General features: G+C 33.0%; 1 protein-coding gene across 2 annotated transcripts in view; it reads right to left on the bottom strand.

Moving 5' to 3' along the window:
* Usp39 (ubiquitin specific protease 39) overlaps nucleotides 1-25,120 on the bottom strand; it is a 107,756-nt gene that overhangs the window by 64,639 nt on the left and 17,997 nt on the right. The window contains exons 2-4 of one of the 2 annotated variants that reach the window (XM_085822361.1): nucleotides 24,205-24,259; nucleotides 15,220-15,314; nucleotides 6,217-6,353 (exon numbers count right to left, since the gene is read on the bottom strand). In XM_085822361.1, the coding sequence (XP_085678487.1) occupies nucleotides 6,217-6,353; nucleotides 15,220-15,314; nucleotides 24,205-24,259 (287 nt within the window). The remainder of the gene's footprint in view (nucleotides 1-6,216; nucleotides 6,354-15,219; nucleotides 15,315-24,204; nucleotides 24,260-25,120) is intronic. The other variant, XM_085822363.1, reaches the window with a different exon arrangement.

Genomic DNA, 25,120 nt, shown 5'->3' with positions numbered 1-25,120 from the left:
ATAAAATGATATTCTAAATTGGCAGAAAAGAAATCTGATATTACCCTACTTGCTCTTATAAAGCGTTATATTGAAGGAATAGATGGTGTTCATATTCCAGATAAACTTCATTCATCATACAGATCACAGTTCTGAAATAAAAGATGGTACTGAAATTTGTTTGAATGCTCTAAATATAGCTGTAACAGCATGTTGGGTGATTTTATAGAGATATTCATGGAAAAAGTTCAATTCTATATTTAGAGTTTCCTGGAAACATAACAATGAACTTACTGCGCTCCACACCAAAACTTATAGCACACCCTGGACAAAAAATGCATGTTTCATCTGAGCTTAGGAAAACTGATAATCATTTTCTAAGGATACATATAAAGATGTAAAAAATAAAAAGGTAAACATTTTAATGTAAAGTTTTATAAAATATTTCCATAAAATTTTATTTAAATGTTATTTGTTTTTATGAAAAGAAATTATATAAATTATATAAGAAAAGTACTCAGACAACAATGTTCCCATTTGGGAACATCTGAAAAATCTAGATTAAAAAAAAAAAAAAATTCGTGAAATGTTTCTGTAGATTGTTGCCTTGGCTACTAATGTTTAAAATTAATTTATGATTAGAAACAGCATGAATTATAAAAAAATAACTAAGTTTATTGCTTTTTATTTTCCAGCTATCGAAATACGATGCTACTAGAATAGCAAAGTTTTAAAACCAAAACCAAGCAACCAATGTTCCCATTTGGGAACATCTGAAAAATCTAGATTAAAAAAAAAAAATTTCGTGAAATGTTTCTGTAGATTGTAGCCTTGGCTACTAATGTTTAAAATTAATTTATGATTAGGAACAGCATGAATTATACACAAATAACTAAGTTTATTGCTTTTTATTTTCCAGCTATCAAAATGCGCTACTAGAATAGCAAAGTTTTAAAACCAAAACCAAGCAATCATGAATCAGAACTAGTTGCCATTCAGCATAACGAAATTTAAATATAAATATGAACTACTTGTTGCCATTCAGCATAAAAGAAATATAAATATGAATATTAACAAAAATATTAAAGTTAATTTTATAAAATAATTAAACACATGAACAAATATATGAAATAAAAAATAATTATTTCTTACTGGGCCACTACACTGATCCCCCACCAGTAACTAAGTTACGTTACGAAGATGGAGAAATAGGTAGTAACTAGCACTGCAGTGTTAACCATCATCAGAATAAGTTACAGTCCTTGAATGTAATAGGTAAACGTATAGTTCTGCCTGTGCGAAAATGTTTTTGATTCACGTCTGAATTTGAGTCCGGTCTCTGCAATTTACTGTAGTCAGGTTGTGTCAACTGGGAATTGTCCTCGGCTAAAATATGTGCTGGTTTCAAGCAATCCATGGATACATTAACATGTTTTCCTTTTATGCTAAGAGTAAAATATTTGTCCTTGCGATCAATAACAGGAAATGGTCCTTCATAAGGAAGTTCCAAAGGTTTTTTTTACCCGATCTATTCACTGAAACACATGAGAACAATTTTTTAACTCTTTATGTATAAATATCCGCTCAGATGAATTTTTACGAATTAGTCTATGTCCAACAACTTCCATATGTTTCTGGAGGTAATTAGCAAAAGTCTCCGATGCTGTCTGGATACTTGGTTCGCTGAAAACTCTCCAGGAAGTCTGAGACTCTGGCCATAAACTACTTGCACAATAGAATGATTTGTATCTTCTTGAATAGCAGTACGCAAACCCAAAAGTACTGTTGGTAATGTGTCCATCTAAGATATGTTGTATTGGGCTTTTAATGCTGTTTTTAATGTTCTATGAAGACACTCAACTTTCCCATTACATGAAAGGTGGTAGGCCATAGTGTGTTCTAAATTGATGCCACAGATTTTGGACAAAGCTCATAATATCACTTTTAAATTGGGATCCAAGATCACTAATGAGTTTACTTGGCATTCCGAAATGCGCAATCCAGTTGCTATAAAAGGCTCGTGACATTTTCAGCTGAAATATTTTCTAAAGGAATTGCTTCCATCCAATTCAAAAATCTATCTATGCAAGTAAGACAATAAATATTCCCTTTAGATGGGGGAAGTGGTCCAATGAGATTAATATGGATGACAGAAAATCTTCCTGGTGGTACTTCAAACTCACCTCATTTTGTTTTGGTATGCCGACTGATTTTAGCTTTTTGGCAAAGAATGCAAGTTCTTGTCCACAACTGCACATCTTTTATTTATATTAGGCCAAATGAATTTTGATGTCATTAATTTCACAGTCAATTTTATTCCTGGATGTGATAAACCATGAATTCACTGAAAGACGTACGGCCGAATATGTTTAGTTGATGTATCTCACCCCAAATATTTCCCCAAAGGTAGAGAACATTGCTTTAAATTCAAGTAAGTAGTGGTTTGCAAACTCTTCAGTTCTTCATCTTGAGTCTGTTCATCAACTATTTTATCATAATCTATTGATGAAATTTCATTAACTCTAGATAATGTATCAGCCACAATATTATTCTCACCTTTTACATATTTGACATCAGTCGAAAACTGATAGATGTATTGAAGTTGGCAAGCTTTTCTAGGTGCTGCTGCTTTTCAAGTTTTTGACGAAAGGCAAATATTAAGGGCTTGTGATCTGTATAAATTGTAAATACTCTTCCTTCTAGATAATGCTTAAAGTGCCTAACTGAAAGATGTATGCTTAATAGTTTTCTATCATAGGTGCTATATTTTTGCTGGGTATCATTTAATTTTTTAGAAAAAAAGGCTATTGGTTTCCGTGAGGAGTTTTCATACTGTTGCAACACTGAGCCAATCGCCGTATCTGCAGCATCTGTAAATAACAAGGTAGTTCAGAATTGGGAAAAGACAACAGTGTTGTGTTCACCAGGTCATTATTGCACTTTTCAAACTGTTTTTCAGCTTCTTCAGTCCATTCGATTTTAGGTTTGTCCCCTTTTTTAGCCCCCTTAAGATATGCATGTAACAATGCTTGATTCTTCACTGCATCTTTTATGAAACGATGATAAAAGTTAAGTACTCAAAGAAAAATTTAAGTTCATGAATTGTTTCTGGTCGTTTGTACTTAGTCATAGCTTGAACTCTTTCTGGCAAAGGACAGGAACTGAAACCTTAGGTGTGATTAGGTAGCCTAGAAACTCGATATCTCAAACAGCAAATACAGATTTTGAAACCTTAATTCTTAACCCAAATGTATTTAATCTTTCGAAAACTAATTTAAGGTGATTTTCGTGTTCTTCATAGGTACTGGATGCAATGAGTATATAGTCTAAATAGGGAAAAACGAATTCTAATCCTCTAAAGACTTCGTGAATAAATTGTTGGAACGTTGCAGGAGCATTTTTTAAACCGAAACTCATTACATTAAATTTGTATCAACCAAAAAGAGTGATGATGGCCGTTTTACATTTGTCTTCTGCAATGGGAATTTGGAAATAAGCTTTGAATAAATCAATTTTAGAAAAAAATATTTGTACCTCTTAAAATATGATGAAAATCTTCAATGCGAGGAATTGGGTATAGATCAGGTATCTTCTGCGCATTCAATCCTCGGTAGTCCCCGCAAGGACGATATGAACCATCCTTTTTCATAACAAGGTGCAAGGGGCTTGGACCACTGTGAGTTTGATGGACGAATTATTCCATTGTCAAGCATAAATTTAAATTCCTCTTTTGCTATAGCTAAGCATTTTGGATCGAGCTGCCGTGTCTTTGAATAAACGGGTGGACCATCAGTCGAAATAAAATGTGTAACACCATATTTAATTTGTGTAGGAAAAAGGTTAGGTTTAGAAATTTCGGGATATTTCGACAGTAAATCGAAAATTTTCATGGATTTATTTAATGAAGTTAATGATTAATCACTGGAAATAGCAGCGATATTACCTGGGACACACAGCTATGTTACGCCATCAATTAATTTTTTCTTATATGCATCGATAAGCAATTCATATTTGTGAAGAAAGTCAGCTCCTAAAATACCTTTTGTGACATCAGCAATTATGAATGGAAAGTGAAAATCGCGATGTAATCCCAAATCAAGAGTTAGTGTTTTTATGCCATAAGTGGAAATATCGGTGCCATTAGCTGCATACAGTTTGTATTCAGTTTTACATTTATTCTGTGAAGTATCGGGAATTATGCTTATGTCAGCTCCGCTATCAATAAGAAAGTGCAAATTTAATCTTCGGTCACAAACTAGTAAACAAAATTTGCGACAATCCTTCATATTTTCTGCAGAAGCGTTTGCCGCTGAACCTACTGCAGATTCGTGTTTTCCTGGTTTTAGGAATTGTTGTTTACCCAAGCACATGGAGGCCGGGATTTTTCTGGAATATATTTTGCTCCAAATCAAAAGTGATAGAAACAAAATTTGCCAGTAGGGTCATATTGTTTACGAGATCGGCTTCAAAATCGTGAACGTGAATTACATAAATCCGAGTCCCTGCATCTTAAGTGAATGATTATTTGATCAATTTTTTGTTCAAGAGAGGTAGTTCTTTACAACAAATCATTTGCGGGAACGGAAGGAGCATTCGCACTAAATACTTCTGATTTCTGATTCATATCACTAATTTTATCTGCCATAGACACTAACTTGGTTACATCTTCATCACTAACTAATAATACATTTTTATTGAGTCAGGTAGCTTCCCCAGCCATAATGTTTTGATTAAATTTTCAGACACATCTGTAGCAGCAACGGATCTCAACTTCTGCAAAAGTTGCCTTGGTTTCCTGTCTCCAAGTTCGATACCAGTAATTAAATGTTTAATCCGTATATTTTCACTTTCTTTGAATAAATGTAAGAACCTAATTTTAGCATCCGAATATTTTGTGGCACTATCGTTCGTTACAATGTCCCAAATATTTTCGACAAACTTAGGTTCAAGCTGTGAAACTAAATCATTAAATTTCATTTCTTCTGAAAACAATATTACTAATTCTGAACTGAGCTTCAACTTGAAAAAACCATATTTCCAGCTTATCAGTCCAAAAAGGAGGTATTTTTACACTCACCTTATGAAGCTCCGGTGACTGCATCGTATCTTTCATGGCAGTTTCAGAAGAGTCATTTGTTGACATTTCAAAAATTAATCAGGGTCACCACGATGTGGCCTTGGCTACTGATGTTTAAAATTAATTTATGATTAGGAACAGCATGAATTATAAACAAATAACTAAGTTTATTGCTTTTTATTTTCCAACTATTGAAATGTGATGCTACTACAATAGCAACGTTTTGAAACCAAAACCAAGCAATCATGAATCGGAACTAGTTGCCATTCAGCATACAGAAATTTAAATATAAATATGAACTACTTGTTGCCATTCAGCATACAGAAATTTAAATATAAATATGAACTACTTGTTGCCATTCAGCATAAAAGAAATATAAATATGCATATTAACAAAAATATTAAAGTTAATTTTATAAAATAATTAAGCACATTAACAAATATATGAAATAAAAAATAATTATTTCTCACTGGGCTACTACAAGATTACTTATAAGGGATCTATAAGTATATATAGTGAAGCAAATTTAAGTTTAAATTTGATTTATTTCATAAACTGTCCAGTAAACAGCTAAAAAGGACTTCTTATGCTAAGGTAAGCAGCATAACTACTTCAAATATTATGCCTGCTGCTACATCTCAGACTTCAGATTTAGCACAAGTGGAAAGAGGTGCAGAATTTACACATCTCTACGAAAGAAGCAAGAAAAAATTGGAAATCTTATTTCCAAAAATCTTTTAACTAATTTTGGAACAAAATCACTGACGTCAAACAAACAATTATTTTTAAATAAAGTGAAACTAATTTGTAAGTAAATGCATTTCCTTTTCTCTTGAATAGTTACTTTGCTTAATACATTTCTTTTTAATTAGTTCCAAGATTTAATTACATGAAGAGCTTAATACCATTACTATTGCCTTCGCTGAAACAATGCAAAGTTTCTGTAATGTCTCAAGATATCAGGGAATCACTTAAAGTGTTTGACAGTATAGCCTATGAATTGTTGAAACAAGGTTATGAAAACTCTGGGGTTGAAAATAAATATATTCATATACCTGGTGCTTTGCCATAAAACATGACCAAGCAACATGTTAGCTAAAAAGTACCAAAAATCCATTTCTTGTACACTCAAAGTTAATGTTAATGAAAAATAATAATACCGTTATGTCATCCAAGGAAGAATCAATAATTTCATAGTTGTCTGGTATACAATAAAAACGCAGTGTCTGAAGATTGAGAAATACATGGTGACCTGCTTGAACACTGTGCATGTATGCATGAGTGTTTGTTCCTCGTCCTAGAGCAATACAAAAAACATATCCAAAATAAAATACCATAAAGTAAGCAATTAAGACAATAAAGACATAAAATTAATATCATAGAAGTCTGTTCTTTTGATACTAGGAAATCAAATTTCAGTTTTTTTTTACATTTTAAGTCTTGCATGAGGTATTGAACAAGAATTAGAGCAGTCTGTTTATTTTCCTCCCAGTGAATTAAAAAAAAAAAAAAAAAAAAAAATTTGGATTTTAAAACTTAAGTTATTATACCTGTGTTTTGAGAAATAAATTATCCATTTCCGTCAACAAGTGTATTATTTAGTCCTTCCTCTACACTAAACAGCTAAACTTTGTATGCATTTGCTATGCTATTACTCGAACGTGGTGACATAAGTAAATAACAAACTGTCTCGTTATTCTTGTAGATGGCAGTGAAGGTGATTTCAGTATTGAATGCAAGGAAATTTTCATACAATTTACAGAAACTAAAATAAAATAAATAAAAAATTTGTTAGAACAGCAAATAAAAATAGAGATTTCTGCTATTTTTATTTGTATTTGAAACAGATTTAAATGTGGCACAAAAGGATACTTTTTTGGAGTAAAAATCGTACCTAATATTGAAGCTTTTATAATTTGTTATTATCTCTTAGTATCATAACAAGGGCTATTACCTCTTTCTGTTATGTGCTATCATCTAAATATTTTGGGGTACTTGTGGGTTGAATTTCAAGGTATTTGTGGGTGGAATCAACAGTTGAAGTAAACACTAAAATTGGCAATTACTTACCAATAAAAGTGTAACTTCCTGCTGCTGCCAACTTAGAAGAGAATTAAAATTAAATGAGTGAATCAAAATCAGGATGATAGCTAATTTAAATTAAAATCAGATTAAGAGAGAATTAAAACCAGATTTGGGAAGGAGGGGAACTTTTGGAAAAGCATAAAATGAATTTTACAGAGAAAACTAACATATTTTTAAATAATTACAAAAAGAAAAATGTTTATAACAAAATTTTAATTTACACAAAGGAAATTAATTTTAACATATTTAGAGGATTTTGTCTTGTTTTGTTGTTTTCATTAAAAAAAAAAGCAATCTGAAAATAGTTTTATGACATACATTGAAGGAAAAAAAGATCTCAGCACCATTCCTTGGTGTTGAGAGAAATGAAATTTCAGAAGCATGCTTGCACATCTGAAAGAGGACGTCTTTTCAAATTTCATGCTAAAACAAGTAAATATGGTGCTATTAGCACCACTAAGAATATGGGAATCACATTTGCTTTAAATACATAGTATAAATATCGTGTGCTTTATTTATTTTCCAGATTGGGCATTGTAACTGAGATCTGAGTCAGGAATGCCTTTAAAGAGACAAAAACAGCAGAATCAGCAGCTTACTGAGTTTGAATGAAGCCATGTAACACAGCTTTATTATTATTATTATTGCAGAAAAACTTCAGGGATGTATTAGTGTGCATGTGTGCTGACAGCAGAGGTCGTGGGAAGGTACTGTCTTAAGAAAATTGTGGTCTGGTTACACACATGCGACCACTCAAAGGGAAGAGTGCTATACTCGCCATATATCCATGGCACATCACACTACATTTGCAAGCAGACATTTGAGTTTTCATCAGGACCATTCCTAGGCCATTGGCTGCCCACGTACTTTCTTAACATTGTCACTCCCAAATTTTAAAAAAAAGTACTGAATGATTAATAAAATTTTCATTTCATACTTAAGTACTTACATATGACAATTTGTATAAAAAGTACTTACATATGATAAGTACTTACAATGAATTTAATGAATTTGAAATACTTACACGTGGTATCACAAGAGTTCGGCCGCCTCTGATTTTCGCCACCTGCGTACGTTTACGCGCTGCACCCCCGCTAGGAACAGCCCTGGTTTTCAGAGCTCCAAGCCAAATGCCCTGTAACAGCCTTACCACTAACTCAATTACCACTTTCTGTGCTTTTGGCCATGCTATAGCTATCTGGAGAAGGAACCAGTGATCTGTTGTGTTCTCAGATGACTAATGTTTCTTCCTGGTTCCAACGATCACCATGTTGGTTAGAAGGAAGCCTGGTAAGCAATTCGAATCAAGCTGTCTGAGGCATAAACACCGACACCAGAAGTTATAGTCTAGGGAGTGATTTCCTATGACAGTAGGAGCACTTTTGTTGTTATCACATACACCTTGACAGCAAATTTGTGTTTTCCAAATGGATAATATTTATCCCACACCACTATACTGTTACAAAGAGACAACATGTTGCCTTGGCCTGCAAGACCAAATGATCTTTCTCCTACTAAGGACATGATTGGACGTATAGGACATGACTGCAGAACAAATCCACTATCATCTACAACCAGCATGGACTGTTGCTAATTTGACTGACTTAAGTGCAACACCACAAAATTCCATCCCATGAAATGCTATATATGGCACCTATACAGCACAACACTTGTGTGTCTGTACGCTTGCATTTAATGTCAAGGCACCAGTTATTAACGTCCCATCATTTCACATTTGAAATAACTCTTCTTGCACATACTTTAACCTGTGACCTTGAAACATTACTCAAATAAACATGTTGCCTAAAGAAATGCTTTGGCTACTTTTTATTCCTCTAAACTAACTTCTTGGTGGTGGGATTTCATTTTCTTTTAGTGCATCTTACCTTGTTTAAATTTCAACAAAATTCATAAATTGCTAAAACAGAAGGTAGGCATTCCAAAACATGAAGGAGAGAAAAATATTTTATTTTATTGCTATTTTTCAAAAAAAAAAATTAATAGATTATCATTATGTTAATGATGCTGCAATATTATTACATGCACAAGAATAGCCAAATGTTGTTTTCGTGTCCCCTCCCCTCTTTCTTTTGTTTTTCTCGAGAACAGCATGTCTGCACAGGAATGTTTGATACCACTGATATAACTTATTTGCAGGTTATTTATTAATGAAATGGGTCTACATTGAGATTTTGACAAAAGTAACTGAATATAGTAGACATGACAATGAAATGAAGGAATTCAGTTCAAAATGGGATGCATAGTACTCTTATCTAATAAAAAAGAAAATATATTTATGAGGGGGAGGTAATTTTAAGAGTGAAAGTAGCGGTAATCTAATTTCAAAATGAGGTTTTGGTTTAAACACTGAAGCAGCAAAGTTTCTAGCAGCATGTTTTAATAACAGTAACAGTTTGAACAAGCCAATAACACAAATAGTATTTTTACAGTAATGGGGCATATATATATATATTTTTATCATGACACTTCAAAGAAAAGAGAATATAAAGTATTTTTTAAACTTTAGCAAGCTACTATGAATCCATATTAGATCAGTAGCCAATTTCTGGATTGATGAAATCAGATGTAAGAGTTAAATGTTGAAATGAACTCTACTTCTCTTAGAATGAAAATTTTATAATTGTTCACTGATATAGGAGGTCAAAAATATTTGTCCTTCAAACTGCCTTCAAAAACATATTACTTTTGCTATTACAACAGAAATATTATTTCAACATTTTTAAATTTTCCTACAATTATTCAATCTTTAGAGCATGCTTCAGAACTTAGAATTCTTTGAGGCATGCTTTTGCACAAATTAAAGAATATTCGTAAGTTGTACAAAGCAAACTGTCTTTATCAAGTACAGTGGGTTATTCTGTTTTAGTTAATTATGTGTTATAAGAATTTCATTTTCTCATAGTTCTTGCCTACTTGGGCACAGTTACATGTAGTCTTTTTTCCAGATCCTATACTTGCAGAATTAAAGAAAATATACATACAGTGTACTAACATGAATACCTTAAATACGAGGGTTGGAACTTTAATAGTGGCAACACAGCTGAAAAAACGCTACGCAACAAAACCGTATACCACACATAAACTATATACCTACCTTACCTCTCAGCAAAAAGACTCGTCCTGCCAACGTCACGCGCATGCGGAGTGACGCAAAGAACGGATCCTTGTATTAGCTCGTGGTCTAAAGTAATCGTTGTCAGGATGTTTTCAAAACAAGAACAACGATGTTGGATAAAAATTGAATGTGCCAGAGGTCGTACACCCCGACAGTGTCATCAAGGGCTTCAAGAGGCTTACAGGGAATCTGCATTGCCTTACAGAACTGTAACAAGATGGGTGAAAGCATTCAATGAAGGACGCCAAAACGTGGCAGACATGCTGCGGCTAGGTCGTCCAAGTGTCAGCGATGCAGATGTACAAGCTGTTGCCGCACTAATGGACAGTGATCGCCGCCAAACGATTCGTCAGCTGGCCAGACAAACAGAATTAGTGCATATGACTGTGCTGCACATTCTGAAGGAACGCCTGTCCATGAGAAAAATTGCTTCACGATGGGTTCCACAACAATTGACGGAAATGCAGAAATGGCTACGATACGATGCTGCCCGAACCCACATAGAGTGCTATGAGCGCGAAGGATATGCTTTTTTATGCTGTATCATTACGCTGGATGAGACTTGGGCCCGATCGTACCAGACTGAACTGAAAAGCCAATCAAACGAATGGCGTCATCACGGGTCACCACGACGTTCGAAATTTCGTCAGAACCCCAGCAATGTGAAAGTTATGGTGATTCTTGGGTACGACTTTGATGGCGTCATCCTAACGCATACCGTTCCCCCACAGCAGACCATCACTGCGCAGTATTACTGCTCATTTTTGGAGCACAATCTCCGACCAGCTTTGAGAAAAAAACGCGACACTTTCTGCAGAACGCTCCTCTCATTTTGCATGACAATGCTTGGCCGCATGCAGCGCAAGCTGTGACTGATTTGTTCAAGCGATGGGGCTGGGAAGTGCTTTACCATCCACAATACTGTCCAGATCTAAACCCTTGTGACTATGACTTAATTCCTAAGATGAAGGAACCATTTCGTGGCACTCACTTCCAAACTGTTCCTGAGATTCTTGCGGCAGTAAACCGGTCCATTCAAACTATCAACAAAACAGGCGCTGCTACAGGTATTCTGTGACTTCCACATCGTTGGAAACGGGTTGTACACAATGCTGGCGACTATATTGAAGGACTGTAAAACATGGTGACATGAATCACTTTTGCATTCCTTGTAAATAAATAAATGCCACCATTAAAGTTCCAACCCTCGTAACAACAAATTTGACGGGGATGTTCTTCTAGTCATCTTGAATCATTGTAAATATTTTACCACGAACTTTCTTTTAATCTCCTGTTTTCAAATATTGTGTACTTTATCTAGCATTAAAGAGCTATTCAGGATAATATTAGCCATTTAATATTCATTGATTATGTGCATTATTATTCAGTTACTTGTTTCCTTTTATGGAATATTATTTAACCTGGCCAAATTAAGCTACCTTTATGCTTCAGAATTGTAATCACAAATTCATATTCTCATGGTTTGTCAACATTTCTCAGCAAAACATGCACAGCTTAACTGCCTAAAAAAATTAAACTGAAATAGTCACTCATTTTTTCTGTTATTAGAATATAGAAAACAATGAAACAATCATTTTCATACTTGCCAACCTATGACACTCAAAAATCAGATTTTTTTAAGAAATCAGGAGATTTTTCACAATGTTAAAAGGACTTTTTAAATGATAAAAATATAGTTTTTAATAATGAATTAACTTTAAATAGTGACTAAGTCTTAAATGCAAGCAACACAAAAATATCTTACACATAAAAAACACTTTTATTACTTGCATCATTTTGTTTTAAAAATAAAGAAACTTTAATCAGTTTTCTTACAAATGTTATGAACACAGGCAGATTTTGCTTTCGTTAAGAAACTTCATAATTTTGTTCACAGTAATAGCCACGTAGGCCTGCTTTTGCTAATAAAAGTTTTCTAATGTGTCATCACTAATATTAGACCTAAATTTAGTCCTCGTTTTCGCAACAACACTGAAAATCCGCATTACTATGGGGAACTGTCAAGATGGCCAACCTAATTCTAGACAGTTCACTATATTTTAAAATTCCGTCAGCACCTTTCAGTTTTCCAATTAAACTCAACTGGGTGTCAATCCTAGCTGATTTTATAACTTCATCCAAGTTTTCTAATTGTAAACTGCAAAATTGCGACTGCAGTATATCAGTTGCAACATCATCATCTTTCATGACTAAATGAAGTAACACAGGAAATGTGTTCAAAAAGTACCTTATATCAGAAAAAGATGCATTTGCTAGAGCAGAAACATCAGCAACTTTAGCATGCAAAATCACTTCATCATTGACTCTGGATTAAAAAAAGAAACAACAATTGGATACAGTTTTGAATCGGTATTATTGCTTCCGTCGGTAGAGAGGCAGAACAGAGCTGTTTTAATGCAATCAATAACTGAAGATTAATTTTTCAAACCCATTTATTTAACAATTGCACCTGTTTTGGTCATTGCACTTGAGTATTTCTTAGCGATTTCACTATTGGGAAACATTTTTCTAAATGAAGCTGCAGCGTGATCCGATACATTCAGTGGCAGGTTGTGCTCAAGTAAAAAGGCAGAAAACAGTCATTCTGCATAAATCCCTTTTTGGTCCTTTGTTTCCGTAGAAAAATTTAATTTTTTGTTTTCAAAACAACTCATGTTGTCCTTGTGTTTTTATGTACGCACATATTTCAGAACATCCGCGCTTTCACCATGCGAAATCAAAAAATCGCAAATTTATTACATTTCCTTGAGGAAATAATGGAAGGAAAGTCAACTGTGTACAATTTTTGAAACATACACGAGTATTTCACCTTTCTCGCAGACATAACAAAAGATGATGACTTATAACACTATTTCCCGAAGGCACGTGTACTCACAAAACTCAGGACAAGATGAACGAAATAACGAAAGAACATCCAAATAACAGCCTTGAGTTTGCTTTGTGCTCATTGGCTAATATATGCCAGATGCCACCCAGTGGAGCTTGATGCCCATTGGAGAACGAGGTTTTCGGATACGTATGCTCTCCCTCACAAAGCAGAAATTCTCATCTATATTCGCAAGCTCTTGTTTTAGATATAATCTAGAGAAAATTCAGTTGCTTTCAGACGTCCAAAATCCTTTTTTTTTTTTTTTTTTTTTTTTTTTTTTTTTTTTTTTTGTTCATATAATGAAGTATTAAGCCAAGTTCCATAAAAATCGTGAGAAATATTAAGAATAAGAAAAAGTCAGGAGAAATATATTGTAAATCGGGTTGGCGGTAGAGCGGTCGAAAATCGGGAGTCTCCCGCCTAAATCGGGAGAGTTGGCAACTCTGCATTTTTATTAATGCAAATTAATTAAATTATTATTAATGTGTATTACTCTTTTGGCATTAAAATTAATTAATGAACAAAACATTTTAAATACTTTTGTTAGTTTCCACTAAGTGTTACTACTCCTGCTGGTTTTAACTGGTTATAACAAGTGTTTGGCACAAACAGGACAATTATTTTGTACCAACAATCAAAGTCAGCTTTAGTATAAACATATGGAAAAGTTTCATATTCGAATTAAAAATACAATCAAAAGTCGTTAATTCGGACACCCATAATCCGGAAATCAAAGCTACAAACTTTCTGCGCATGCGTCGAATTGACACATGCACGTAAGACCTTTACGGCTGTGAATATGCGTGTGTGCATGTGCATAATACATTTACGCATGCACGTTTAATGTATAATGGACGGTATAAGCTAAGCTTAAATTATCTATTTCAGTTAATGTTGCAGACTGCGTTGTTCCTTAATCTTCTAACTGGATCCGGCTTATTATTTTTTGCAGACTGTTAGAGCAATTTTATAAAAGTAAGCTTGAACTTTCGATTATGTCAAATAGAATTTCCGATATATATTTACTAATATGTAAAGGATCTACAAAGCGAAAGTATGTTTCGAAGTCCATTAAACAAAAAGTGGAATTGCTGCAAAAAATGTATAAAGGCATATCCTTCGTTTCTCTAACCATTCCGAAATCTGTATATCAATTTCACACGGTGGCGCGCAATGAATTGGAAGTTGATCTGTCAGCACTATCCTTATCTTCAGGGTAGAAGTTTTTATTTTATTTAGCTTATAATTCCTTACTAAATGTAGTATTTCATTTTGATGCACTCAGTCTTTGATATGATTTAAATCAAATTCCTCCTCATTATAATTCGCTTCCGATAGTGAAGAAAGTGACACAGGGGTTATTGAAAACGAAAAAATTTTGATTGACAAATTAGTCGGTATTCTCGACACAGCAATTATAGGACTTGAACAGCGGAACTTTGTAACTGAAGAAGAAATTATGTCTGTTTATAGAATTAAAGAGAAAGTATTATCACATAAAATGAAGCAATTTAAACAACTTACATTGAAAGAAATGTTTAATAAAGTAAACAAATAAATATTAAGCTTTTTTTTTTTTTTTTTTTTGTAAATTTTGATACCTTTTAGATCATAATTGTTCTTTATTTCATAAATTACGGTTTCATATTTTTAATTTTATAATTTCTGCATGCCATCTTACCAGATTTAAACTAATGATCTATAATCCGAAAAAATCGATAATCCAGAATCGCCGAAGTCCTGATGAGTCCGGATTAACGGCTTTTGACTGTATATACATTTCATGAATTACAGTTTTAACTTAAATTTCTTTTCCTCTTAAACAAACATTTTAATTTAATTATGCATTAATTACTATTTAACATTTTTTTATATTACAGTATTGATTGATCATCAAATTTATATTATTAAAAAAATTACAAAAATTAATCTCTAATTTAATTAATTTGATAAAGTTTAGACAATCTAAATCTTACCTTTGCAATACATGATAGAATATTTTATTAAAGAAACAGCATTTCATACAACAAATTACATGTTATGAGTACATACCTTGGAAATATTTTCCACACACTAAACATGCATACACATTAATGCGTGAGATGGATACTGAACAGAGCTTCTCAAAATCAAAGTCTAACACATTTCTAAAAAAATTAAAAAGAAAAATGATAAATGATACTAAGAATAATTACATATAAACTGAACCAAGAATATATCAAAGCAAGAAATGCAATAATAAAATTCTTCCATTTGAAATTAAATTACCCATGAAAAAAGAATCTTTTCAGTTAATCAGGCTTAAAATGCTATTTAGAGAAAGCTGATATTAAGAAATTACTATTATTCACACATAACTAATGTAAACTGGCTTAACCCTTTGAGAGGCGGTGGTCTCGCCCTGAAACCACCAATTTTCGAAATTTTTCCCGCTTTTGTTTCCAAACTGTTTGAGTGAAAACCGATTGATTACTTATCTTTTACCTCTAAATAACGCAAAATTACTCCAGAACTATACATTTTTTTAGGTCTTAGTATTTTAAATTGGATGCCTTTTAAAATTCATTTTCAGTGAGAAAAAATAACTTCCTTTTATTTATATTAATAACTTAAAATTTAAAAAAAATTTTATTGCACATCATTATTTCTATCATAACCAATAAAAATACAGCAATAATTAAACTGCATATATAAACAACCTGTGTATATTTATGGTATTCCCTTTGTGGTTTCAGGGCACGACCACTGCCCCACTAGAGCATTGCATTACAATGCTCACATTCCCCTAGAGGTTCGGTGGTCGCGCCCTGAAACCACTACTCTTTATACTAATGTTTGCTGCTTTGAAATAGAAGTGTTTATTTTCACCCAGATATAGATAAGGGGTTTTGAAATCACAGAGTTATTGTATTACCAAACAATACATGCACCTGCCCCCATAAAATATTTTTCGTTTCCACACATTTTTCTCTGCTTTCAACATGCTTTCTCTCTATGCTAGTACTGTGATTTTCTAAATTATTTTGTGTGGTTCCAAAAAATTCCAAATATATTTTTGAATAATTAAAAATAGAAATCGCACAAAAATTTAATTAAATTTAAAATATATTTCCAATATTTTATTTTCTACTGTTGAGATTCAAAATGCCTCGCAAAGGGTTAGTAATAGCTGATGCATTAGCGTTACTTGAAGAATTACCTTCAGATCCAGAATCAGTGGTCTCTGAGGATGAAAGTGAAGGAGAAGGAAATACTCCTTTACCCCCCTTCCTTCTGCTTATGGAAATATAGAGGATGAAAGCGATGATCAGTCAGAAAATGATGATATAAATTTACCAGGTCCTACCCGAATTGCAGATGTAACATGGAATAAAATGCAGAATGTAGTGAAATCGTGCAGTGTTGGCTTGTGCATGTACCAAAAAGATAAAACATGCTTTGAACAGTTCTATAAAAAATAACTTAGTTCTTTGACATTAAAAAAATTACTGAGCTTTTTAATATTCTATTGAGTTTTTTTTATCTATTTATCCCAATTTCCTTATTATGTACGTTCTTATGTTTTCACTGCTGCAGAAAAATTACATAAATTATAATTTTTTTCTGATGATATACTTTATAAAATAAAGTAAAAAATGTATATTTGATGCAATTTTTAAATGCTTTTTTTTTTTTTTTTTTTTTTTAAATTCGGAAATTTCGTCATTGATTGGAAATGCCGTACGGAAAAAGGTAAGTTGTTTTTTCCTGCTAACTCAGTAAGTTTCAAAGTCCTAGACGCGCACTCGTTTCACAGCGAAACCACCACATACAGATTAATGGGCGGGAGTAGATTTTTTTAATTCATATATTATTTGTCTCTAGGATCATAATATTCAATTTCTAGTGTTTTTAGTTAAAAAAAAAAAATTTAAATAATATAGCGCGCGTCAAAGGGTTAATGTGTTTAAAATTCATGCAGAATGGCATGAATTTTGGGAGTTCTTGCTGCTGTTGCTGCTTACCTAAATTTACCAGTGAGATTTGTAACTAAGTGAATCAGTTTAATCATCAATGGCAAATATTACACGCATACTTCACCCTTATATTGATTTATTAATATGACACTAAAATAGAAAATAACTATTTATTAATGTATATAGTCAATAAATAAAAATAATAACTCAGTTTTTTCCCCCATTTCACTTTAATTTCATTTCAAATTCAAACTGTCCAACATAAACTGGAGTTGGAGTCAATCTGTATTTAGTGACTCCAGCTCCGACTCCTTTTACCCAAAAATCTGCCTAACTCTGATTCCGACTCTACAGACCTGCTTCTATTCCCCCTAAAGTTTTGCCCACTTGTTCAGATTCACCCTGTAAACAATAATCTATGACTGTGAAATATTTTCCCTTGAATTGTAAAATTTTCCAGGTATATATGCACAACAGGTCTTCGAATGCAACTATTCTGATTACCCTCTGTGGCATTTTACTAATCCAAAACTTGTAACTATCTTGGTGGTTCAGTTTGTACATAACAGGTGATGAAAGGCTCAGTTTAAAAACACCAACAAATAAATTTATTTACTTGATTACTGAAATACAGTGTAGTATTAATTGTGCTGTTAATTATTAGGGCCCGGCGACTCCCTTACAAACATTTATACTTATAGTTAAGCACATCTCATTAGTACAAATTGCAATTCTACACTGAAGAAACAGGCAGGGTACAGCACCCTCTATAGGGGTTTCATAACACTTCCCACCTAAACTCTTAACATAGAGTTTATAACAATACTTACCAATTTGCATCATTTGGATTTACTTTAATCACATTGCAATGAAGTAATTACCATATTTTTACATGTGATCTAAACAAGTTTTCCATGCAAAGCTTTCTTGAATAAATTATTAATACAAAGAATAGAGGAATAAATATACTATTAGCACATAACAATCAAAGGAATAAAATAATGAAAAACAAAAAGAAAGTTTCAATCTTATGAATATCATACGATAAATTTTTAAAATTTTTAGACTGTCATTGAGCTCTAAATTGTAAATTAGCTGAACTGGCTTTTTTATTAGTCCAGTGCCAGTTTTGATCGAACATGAGCGAACTTTGCCGTCCCTTCCTAAAAAAGTCTCTATAATTCTACTTAGAGCACATATTTCTTCGGTAGCATTCTTTATTTATTAACACTATGTCATTTGGTTTGAATTTAGTTGTCTTTGAATTTTGCTGGCACATATTAGCAAATCTTAAATTTAATAAATAACCTTTTCCCCAACATTTCCAAAAACTATTTAATCTATTCTGCTGATGTTTGAATTTTTTCACAATAGATTTTCTTGATTCTGATAAATCATCCTTAGATATTTTAATTGGAGGAAGGGCTAGCAAATGTCTACCTATCAAAAAATGTGCAGGAATAAGTGGAGAGGGTTCTGAGGGTTCACTATATAAGTAAGTAATGGGCCTGGAATTGATCATGGCTTGAATCTCAATGAACTGTTTCCAGTTCATGAAGTTTCCAGTTCAATGAACTGTTTCCAGTTCATTGAGAGAGAGCGATGAACGGCCAACAATTTTCCTAAGACTTGTTTTGATCATTCTGATAATTCTTTTTCCAAATCCTTCCCACCATGCTCCACTTTTAATTATATATTTCCAATGAATATTGTGTTGTAGAATTTCTCTACGGAAGGATCAGAAATATAGTTCCATAGTTTTTTTAGTTCCGTGTCTGCATGCTTAAATGATTTTGTGTTGTCACTATATAATTGAACACAGTCCTCGCAGCGCTGTAAATCTTCTAAAGGCCAATAAAAACACTTCAGTATTCACCGAAGTTATCAGTTCTAAATGAATAGCACGCGTTAGTGCACAAGTGAACACTAAAAGGTAATGTTTATTGTTGCTCTCGTTAGAGAAAAATGGTCCAGCATAATCCAATCCAGTTACAGCGAATGGTGACAACTGAAGAATTCGATCTGGAGGATGTGGAGCTACGTCTTGAACTCCAGGGCGAACACTGTATCTTTTGCAAATCATGCATCTGTCAACAAGGATTTAATTCGCTGTCTGTCTTTGCCAACCCAAAATTTTTCGCGCAGGTGCGTCAGAGTCGAGTCCACTCCAGAAAGAAATACCCTTTTTCATGTGCAATGAAAATTAACAAAACGGCATATCCACACTTTGACGAAGTATCCATGGATGCTTGGCAGATTCCAGACAGTCTGCAAATTATATTCTGCCTTTTAACCAAGTAAATATTGGACCCTTTGTCAACTTACTTTCCTTGAGATAAATCGAGGATTTCCTCTTCGAAATATTGAAATTGGGTATTTTTAATTCAGCATTTTTCTGCATTCATTATTTCAGGAGCGGTTAATGGTCCATAGTCTTTCAGATCTAGAGCTAGAATTGTTGATGAACCTATATATCCACGCTGCTATTCGGTATACATTGTTTAATTTACTAAACTGATTTAAATCAAGCAATGAATAAGAACTTTACTCTCTGTTCTTGTAGTTGATGGCAGTTTGTAGGACATTATGAGTCTTTCTCTTTTCTACGGATATCTCTTTCTCATTTGCCTCCATTTTCGGTCTTTTAGGCAACAAATTTTCAGGCTGGAGAAGCCAACTTGTACCATTTTACCACAATGGACTGGAGATGATGGTCTCTGCTCGTTCCCCTCGAGACAATAGACCTGCAGGATTTTCTTTGCTACTGCAATGGTACTACTGGTTAGCACTGCAAATTGCCTGGATTTCTGCTACACGGTTGCCAACAAATGGCTTCCAGATATTTGGTAATTTCCTTATCCAATGCAGCGTTTTTTGGGAGTCATTCCAAAAGATAATGTTGTTTAGCATAGGCAAGATGTGTCTTAAATATTTAGCTAAGTGAGCAGCTACAACAGCTCTCACTAGCTCGCATCTGGGGGAGGGTTAAAGATTTGAGAAGAGCTATTCTACTTTTTGCCATTATGAAACTGGTTTTAATTTCCTTATTTTTCATCAGTGTATCTAAAATATGCCACTGCTCCAAAAGCTCTAGGTGTTGCATCACAAAATATATGAACACTCAGCTGTGTGTAATTAATGTTGTGAAAGAATTTTCTAGGGAATTCAGGAGTTTTTAAACATTTCATTTCTGCACACCAATTCATCCACCTTTTCTTGATATCAGTGGGAAGTGCAGCATTCCACTCTAAACCCAGAAGACAAAGGTCTTGTAATATAATCTTAACCTGAACTATAAATGGTTGCAAATATCTGATAGGGTCAAATATTTTGGTGACAGTTTTCAATTATCAGGCTTTTTGTGTTGCCTTCACTATTTCCAATTGACTCCTGAACTGGTTTGGTGTTTATTTTTATTACATCATTACTAGGATCCCAAATCATGCCCACATTTTTTTTTATTGAAATCATCTTCCCATTTCATATTTGACATCATCCATAATGTATTTAATTCATCTGAATTCAATTTCAGTTTTCTCAAATTCATACCCGCATCCCGAAAAATATTTACAGCATCTACAGACAATCGGTATGCATCTTCTACAGTTTTACCTGCATAAAATAAGTCATCAATGTAAATAGAAGAATTAAGCATTTTAAAACTCTCAGGATGGTCCTCTTTATACCCTTTAATGTGATATTTTATAGTGGCAGCCAACAAAAAAGGACTTACTGCTGTTTCAAATAGAACCCGACGGGCATAATATTACATGATTTCTCGTTATTCCCAAACCAAAGAAATCTTAATTAATCCTTATATGCTTCTGCAATGCTAATCATTAAAAATGCCTTTTCTATGTCACCACAAAATGCTATTCCAGGTTTACGATACCTCAGGATCACGTCAATAACATTCGGATTCAAATTTGGGCCAGTTTCTAGACATTCGTTTAAAGATTTGAATTTTCTGGTCTTTGAAGAAGCATCGAAAACTACACAGACACTAGTAGTCTCAGAATCTCGAATTACAGCACGGTGCAGCATATAGTACAGTCAAAAGTCTTTAATCCGGACGTAAAGAATGATCTATAATCTGGACCTCAAAGCTACAAACTTTCTGCGCACGCCTCAATGCATTATGCATTGACGCATGCGCATATTAAATTTATGCATGCGCATATGCGTTTGTGAATACACGTTTAATGTGTAACAGACAGTATAAGCTAAAATTATCTATTTCAGTTAATGTTGCAGACTGCGTTGTTCCTTAATCTTCTAACTGGATCCGGCTTATTATTTTTTGCAGACTGTAAGAGCAATTTTATAAAAGTAAGCTTAACTTTCAATTATGTTAAAAAGAATTTCCGATTCTGGAGCTGCCAAAGGATCTACAAAGCGAAAGCATGTTTCGATATCTATCAAACAAAAAGTGGAATTGCTACAAAAAATGGATAAAGGCATATCCTTTGTTTTTCTAACCATTCCGAAATCTGTTTATCAATTTCACGCTGCACTGCGGGGGGGGGGGGGGGGGGGGGTGCTGGAAGTTGATCTGTCAGCACTATCCTTATATTCAAGGCAGATGTTTCTATTTTATTCGGCTTATAATTCCTTACTAAATGTAGTATTTCATGTCGATGTACTCCATCTTTGATGATATGATTTAATTCGAATTCCTCGTCATTATAAATATCACGAATACACATCAAATAGTTTTCTGGTTGCAAGTTTCTAATTTCGACTATGTGTAATGTATGCTTTACACATGTGCACATTGAAAGAAATGTTTAATAAAGTAAACAAATAAATATTAAGCTTTTTTTTTTTTTTTTGTAAATTTTGATACCCTTTAGATCACAATTGCTCTTTATTTCATAAATTATGGTTTCATATTTTTAATTTCATAATTTCTGCATGCCATCTTACCAGATTAAGTTGACGATGTATAATCCAGAAAAACCGATAATCCGGAATCGCCGAAGTCCCGATGAGTCCGGATTAAAGACTTTTGACCGTACAGTGAAAGTTACATTTCATTAGAGCATTCTTTGACTATTTTTTCTTAACTGCTCTTCAATAATTCTCCTATATTTTTGCAATATTTCTAGAGTTTTCTGTAATTTTTGCTTTAAAAATTCAAACTGCTTTTTTGCGATATCAAATTATTTCCTAATTCTTCCGTAGTTGTCATAATTATCGTTAGATAATTCGAATCCTGAAACAACATTGGCAGCTTGACCAGTTAAAAGAGTTTTAAGATATGCGAATTTTTCAACTTTAGAAATGCTTTCATTTTTATCAATCATACTTTCGAAACTATTCCAAAAATTTCGCCAATGTTTCAGATCTCTGGAAAATTTTTCACTTACTAACTTTGGCAATTTAACTGAACATTGATTTCTTAAATTTTTCACTTAAAGAGACATTAGTAGTTTGATGATGCAAATCACTTGAAGCTGACTCAATCTTAGTTTTGCTTGCAAGGTAACGTAATATTCTACTTGAGTATTTCAAACACTTCACTTTATATTCCTGACTCGTCGTAACCTCGTTTTCCATTTGATCAACTGCAATGGAAGTTTCGATTTCACTGTCGAGAGCTTTCAGTTCGTTACTTCTTTTATCGAGAGCTCGTAATCATCTCTTAAATCTTGCTCATCAATCTCCTCTCCTGACTTTAATTTAGCATCAATTTCATTAATTAACTGGGCTGTTAATTTTCAACCTGTTGTTCTTTTAGCTTTTGCTAGTTCTAACACTGCCATTTTCTTAATACTGTACAACAGAAATACATCCAAGGTTAAAAAATAAATAAAAAATTAGAGTCTATCTTTTATTTACTCGTGGGCATGATTTAGTAATCCAAACACTATAATCCAACAAACCCAGATATTCTACGCCGATGCACCATGTGGCATTTTACTAATCCAAAACTTGTGACTATATTGGTGGTTCAGTTTGTACGTAACAGGTGATGAAAGGCTCAGTTTAAAAAGAACAACAAATGAATTTATTTACATGATTACTGAAACAGAATATAGTATTAATTGTGCCATTAATTATTAGGGCCAGTGACTCCCTTACAAACATTCTTACTCATAGTTAAGCACATTTCATTAGTACAAATTGCAATTCTACACTGAAGAAACAGGCAGGGTACAGCGCCCCCTACAGGCATTTCATAATACCCTCCTGTTCAAACTAGAAATGAGATAAACATGTTTCTTGAAATAATGACACACATTGCTATATGTGATACCTCCATTACAGAGATATGATGGAACAACTTCCAACATCATTACAATCAGTAAATTTAGTTAGCCAAACGACAGTTAGTGACACTTCCAATATTCTAGCATTTCCAGTTTCTTCTATTCAGTAGGTGCATCTGATATACACTTTCTTTCAGTCAGCCATTAACTAATTAGTTGGATGAACAGCTGTGCAGTTTATATTGCTATACAGATGGAGATAAACTAACATAAGGTTTGTTTTCTTGTGCTTGTTAGATCTAAATTATAGTGTTTAGAATTGTGCTTAACTTTTGAGTATTGCTTATGTGCTGCTTAAACAATGCAATCTATAATTAAGACACAATAACATGCCGAATAAATACTAATTCAGAAGTCAAACAACAAAAACCAGTGTCATATTTACAAAATTTTCACAGGACTAGTTTCGATGGTTTTACCGAACCACCATCCTCAGCTGCAAAACCGCAAATGAACAAGATAGGAAATAATTATTAGATAAGATAAGAAAGCCTGGACAAGAATAAGCAAGTGGTGCCATCTGTTGGCGAAACCCGAACTAAAACATAATTTCTTTAAAAGCCGAAGGCAAATTTGGATTGGAATTAGAATCATTAACTAGAACAGAAAGATTTTTATTACAATTAGTAATGCAATCTATATTTGTATGTGCATGTATTTATAACACTCTCATTTTGTTGAAAAAAAATTCCGGCTCAAAAGTTGCTTTCAAATCGTGCACTAGGCTTGTATGCAATTTGAGTTTGGGACCACTACATTAGCCTATATGAACTTGAATATTTAAAAGCTGAACAATATTATTAGCTTACCTATTTATTGTATCCAAATAGGGACAATTTCTACTTTTATCTTTGGAACTGACTTCTAAAGGGAAAAAAAAGCATATACATAAATAACAAACGAATTCTTTAGTTCAAATTCAAGTTAATTTGGCTTAAAATTTAAGTATTCTCTGCTTTTAATAGACATGCACCAAACAATTTTCTACAGAAAGATATATGCAGCAACACTGCCTATTAGCCAGTCAAATTAGATGTGTTGTTCTTATCTCTTTAGAAAAGGATTCTGATCTTTTAAGTTAGCACTACAAATACAATGTTTATAAATCTATCATGTTATTTGTTTATTAAAAAACAATCTATGAAATATATTTCTTATTTCAGAAGTCAATATTTCTTATGTTTCTAATAACATATTTCTTATGTTTAGAAAATTTTTATTGCAGTAAAAATAAGTTCCCAGCAAAAGGATGATTTCTCTGGAATTATAAAGATAGCATACATATCTTTTATGAGGAAACTGTTTGGTGCATGCTACCCTATAATAAAATCACAAAAATTTTAAATAAAAAGCAATTGCTAGAACTAAAGATAGAACAATATTTCTAATTACTGATAGATAATGTATTGACCAGATGATTGCTTGCCTAATAAAATTTTAACTTTTTCTAATTAACTAAAGTGAATCATGAATAAAAATTTACATTAAATAAGGAACTTCGGTACTTTCCTATCCCCCCCCCAGTTCTAAAATGCTGCCTAGAATAGCAATAAATCATCAACATTTATTTAGCCACTACAGTAGTAAACTTTTGACCACATAAAGAAAAAAAAAAAAAACTGAAAGGTTTCAGATTTTAAATTACGTCCAAAGGGATTTTTTTTTTTTTTTTCATATTGCGTGTTACCTTTATTTATTAAATATCATGTTCTTCGCATTTAAACC

Source organism: Stegodyphus dumicola, chromosome 8 (genome assembly GCF_044657685.1).
Source record: "Stegodyphus dumicola isolate Sdum_Otavi_A_Nest chromosome 8, ASM4465768v1".
Lineage (NCBI taxonomy): Eukaryota > Metazoa > Arthropoda > Arachnida > Araneae > Eresidae > Stegodyphus > Stegodyphus dumicola.
The sequence above is the reverse complement of the archived record's forward strand: the minus strand, read 5'-3'. Positions and strand labels throughout refer to the sequence as shown.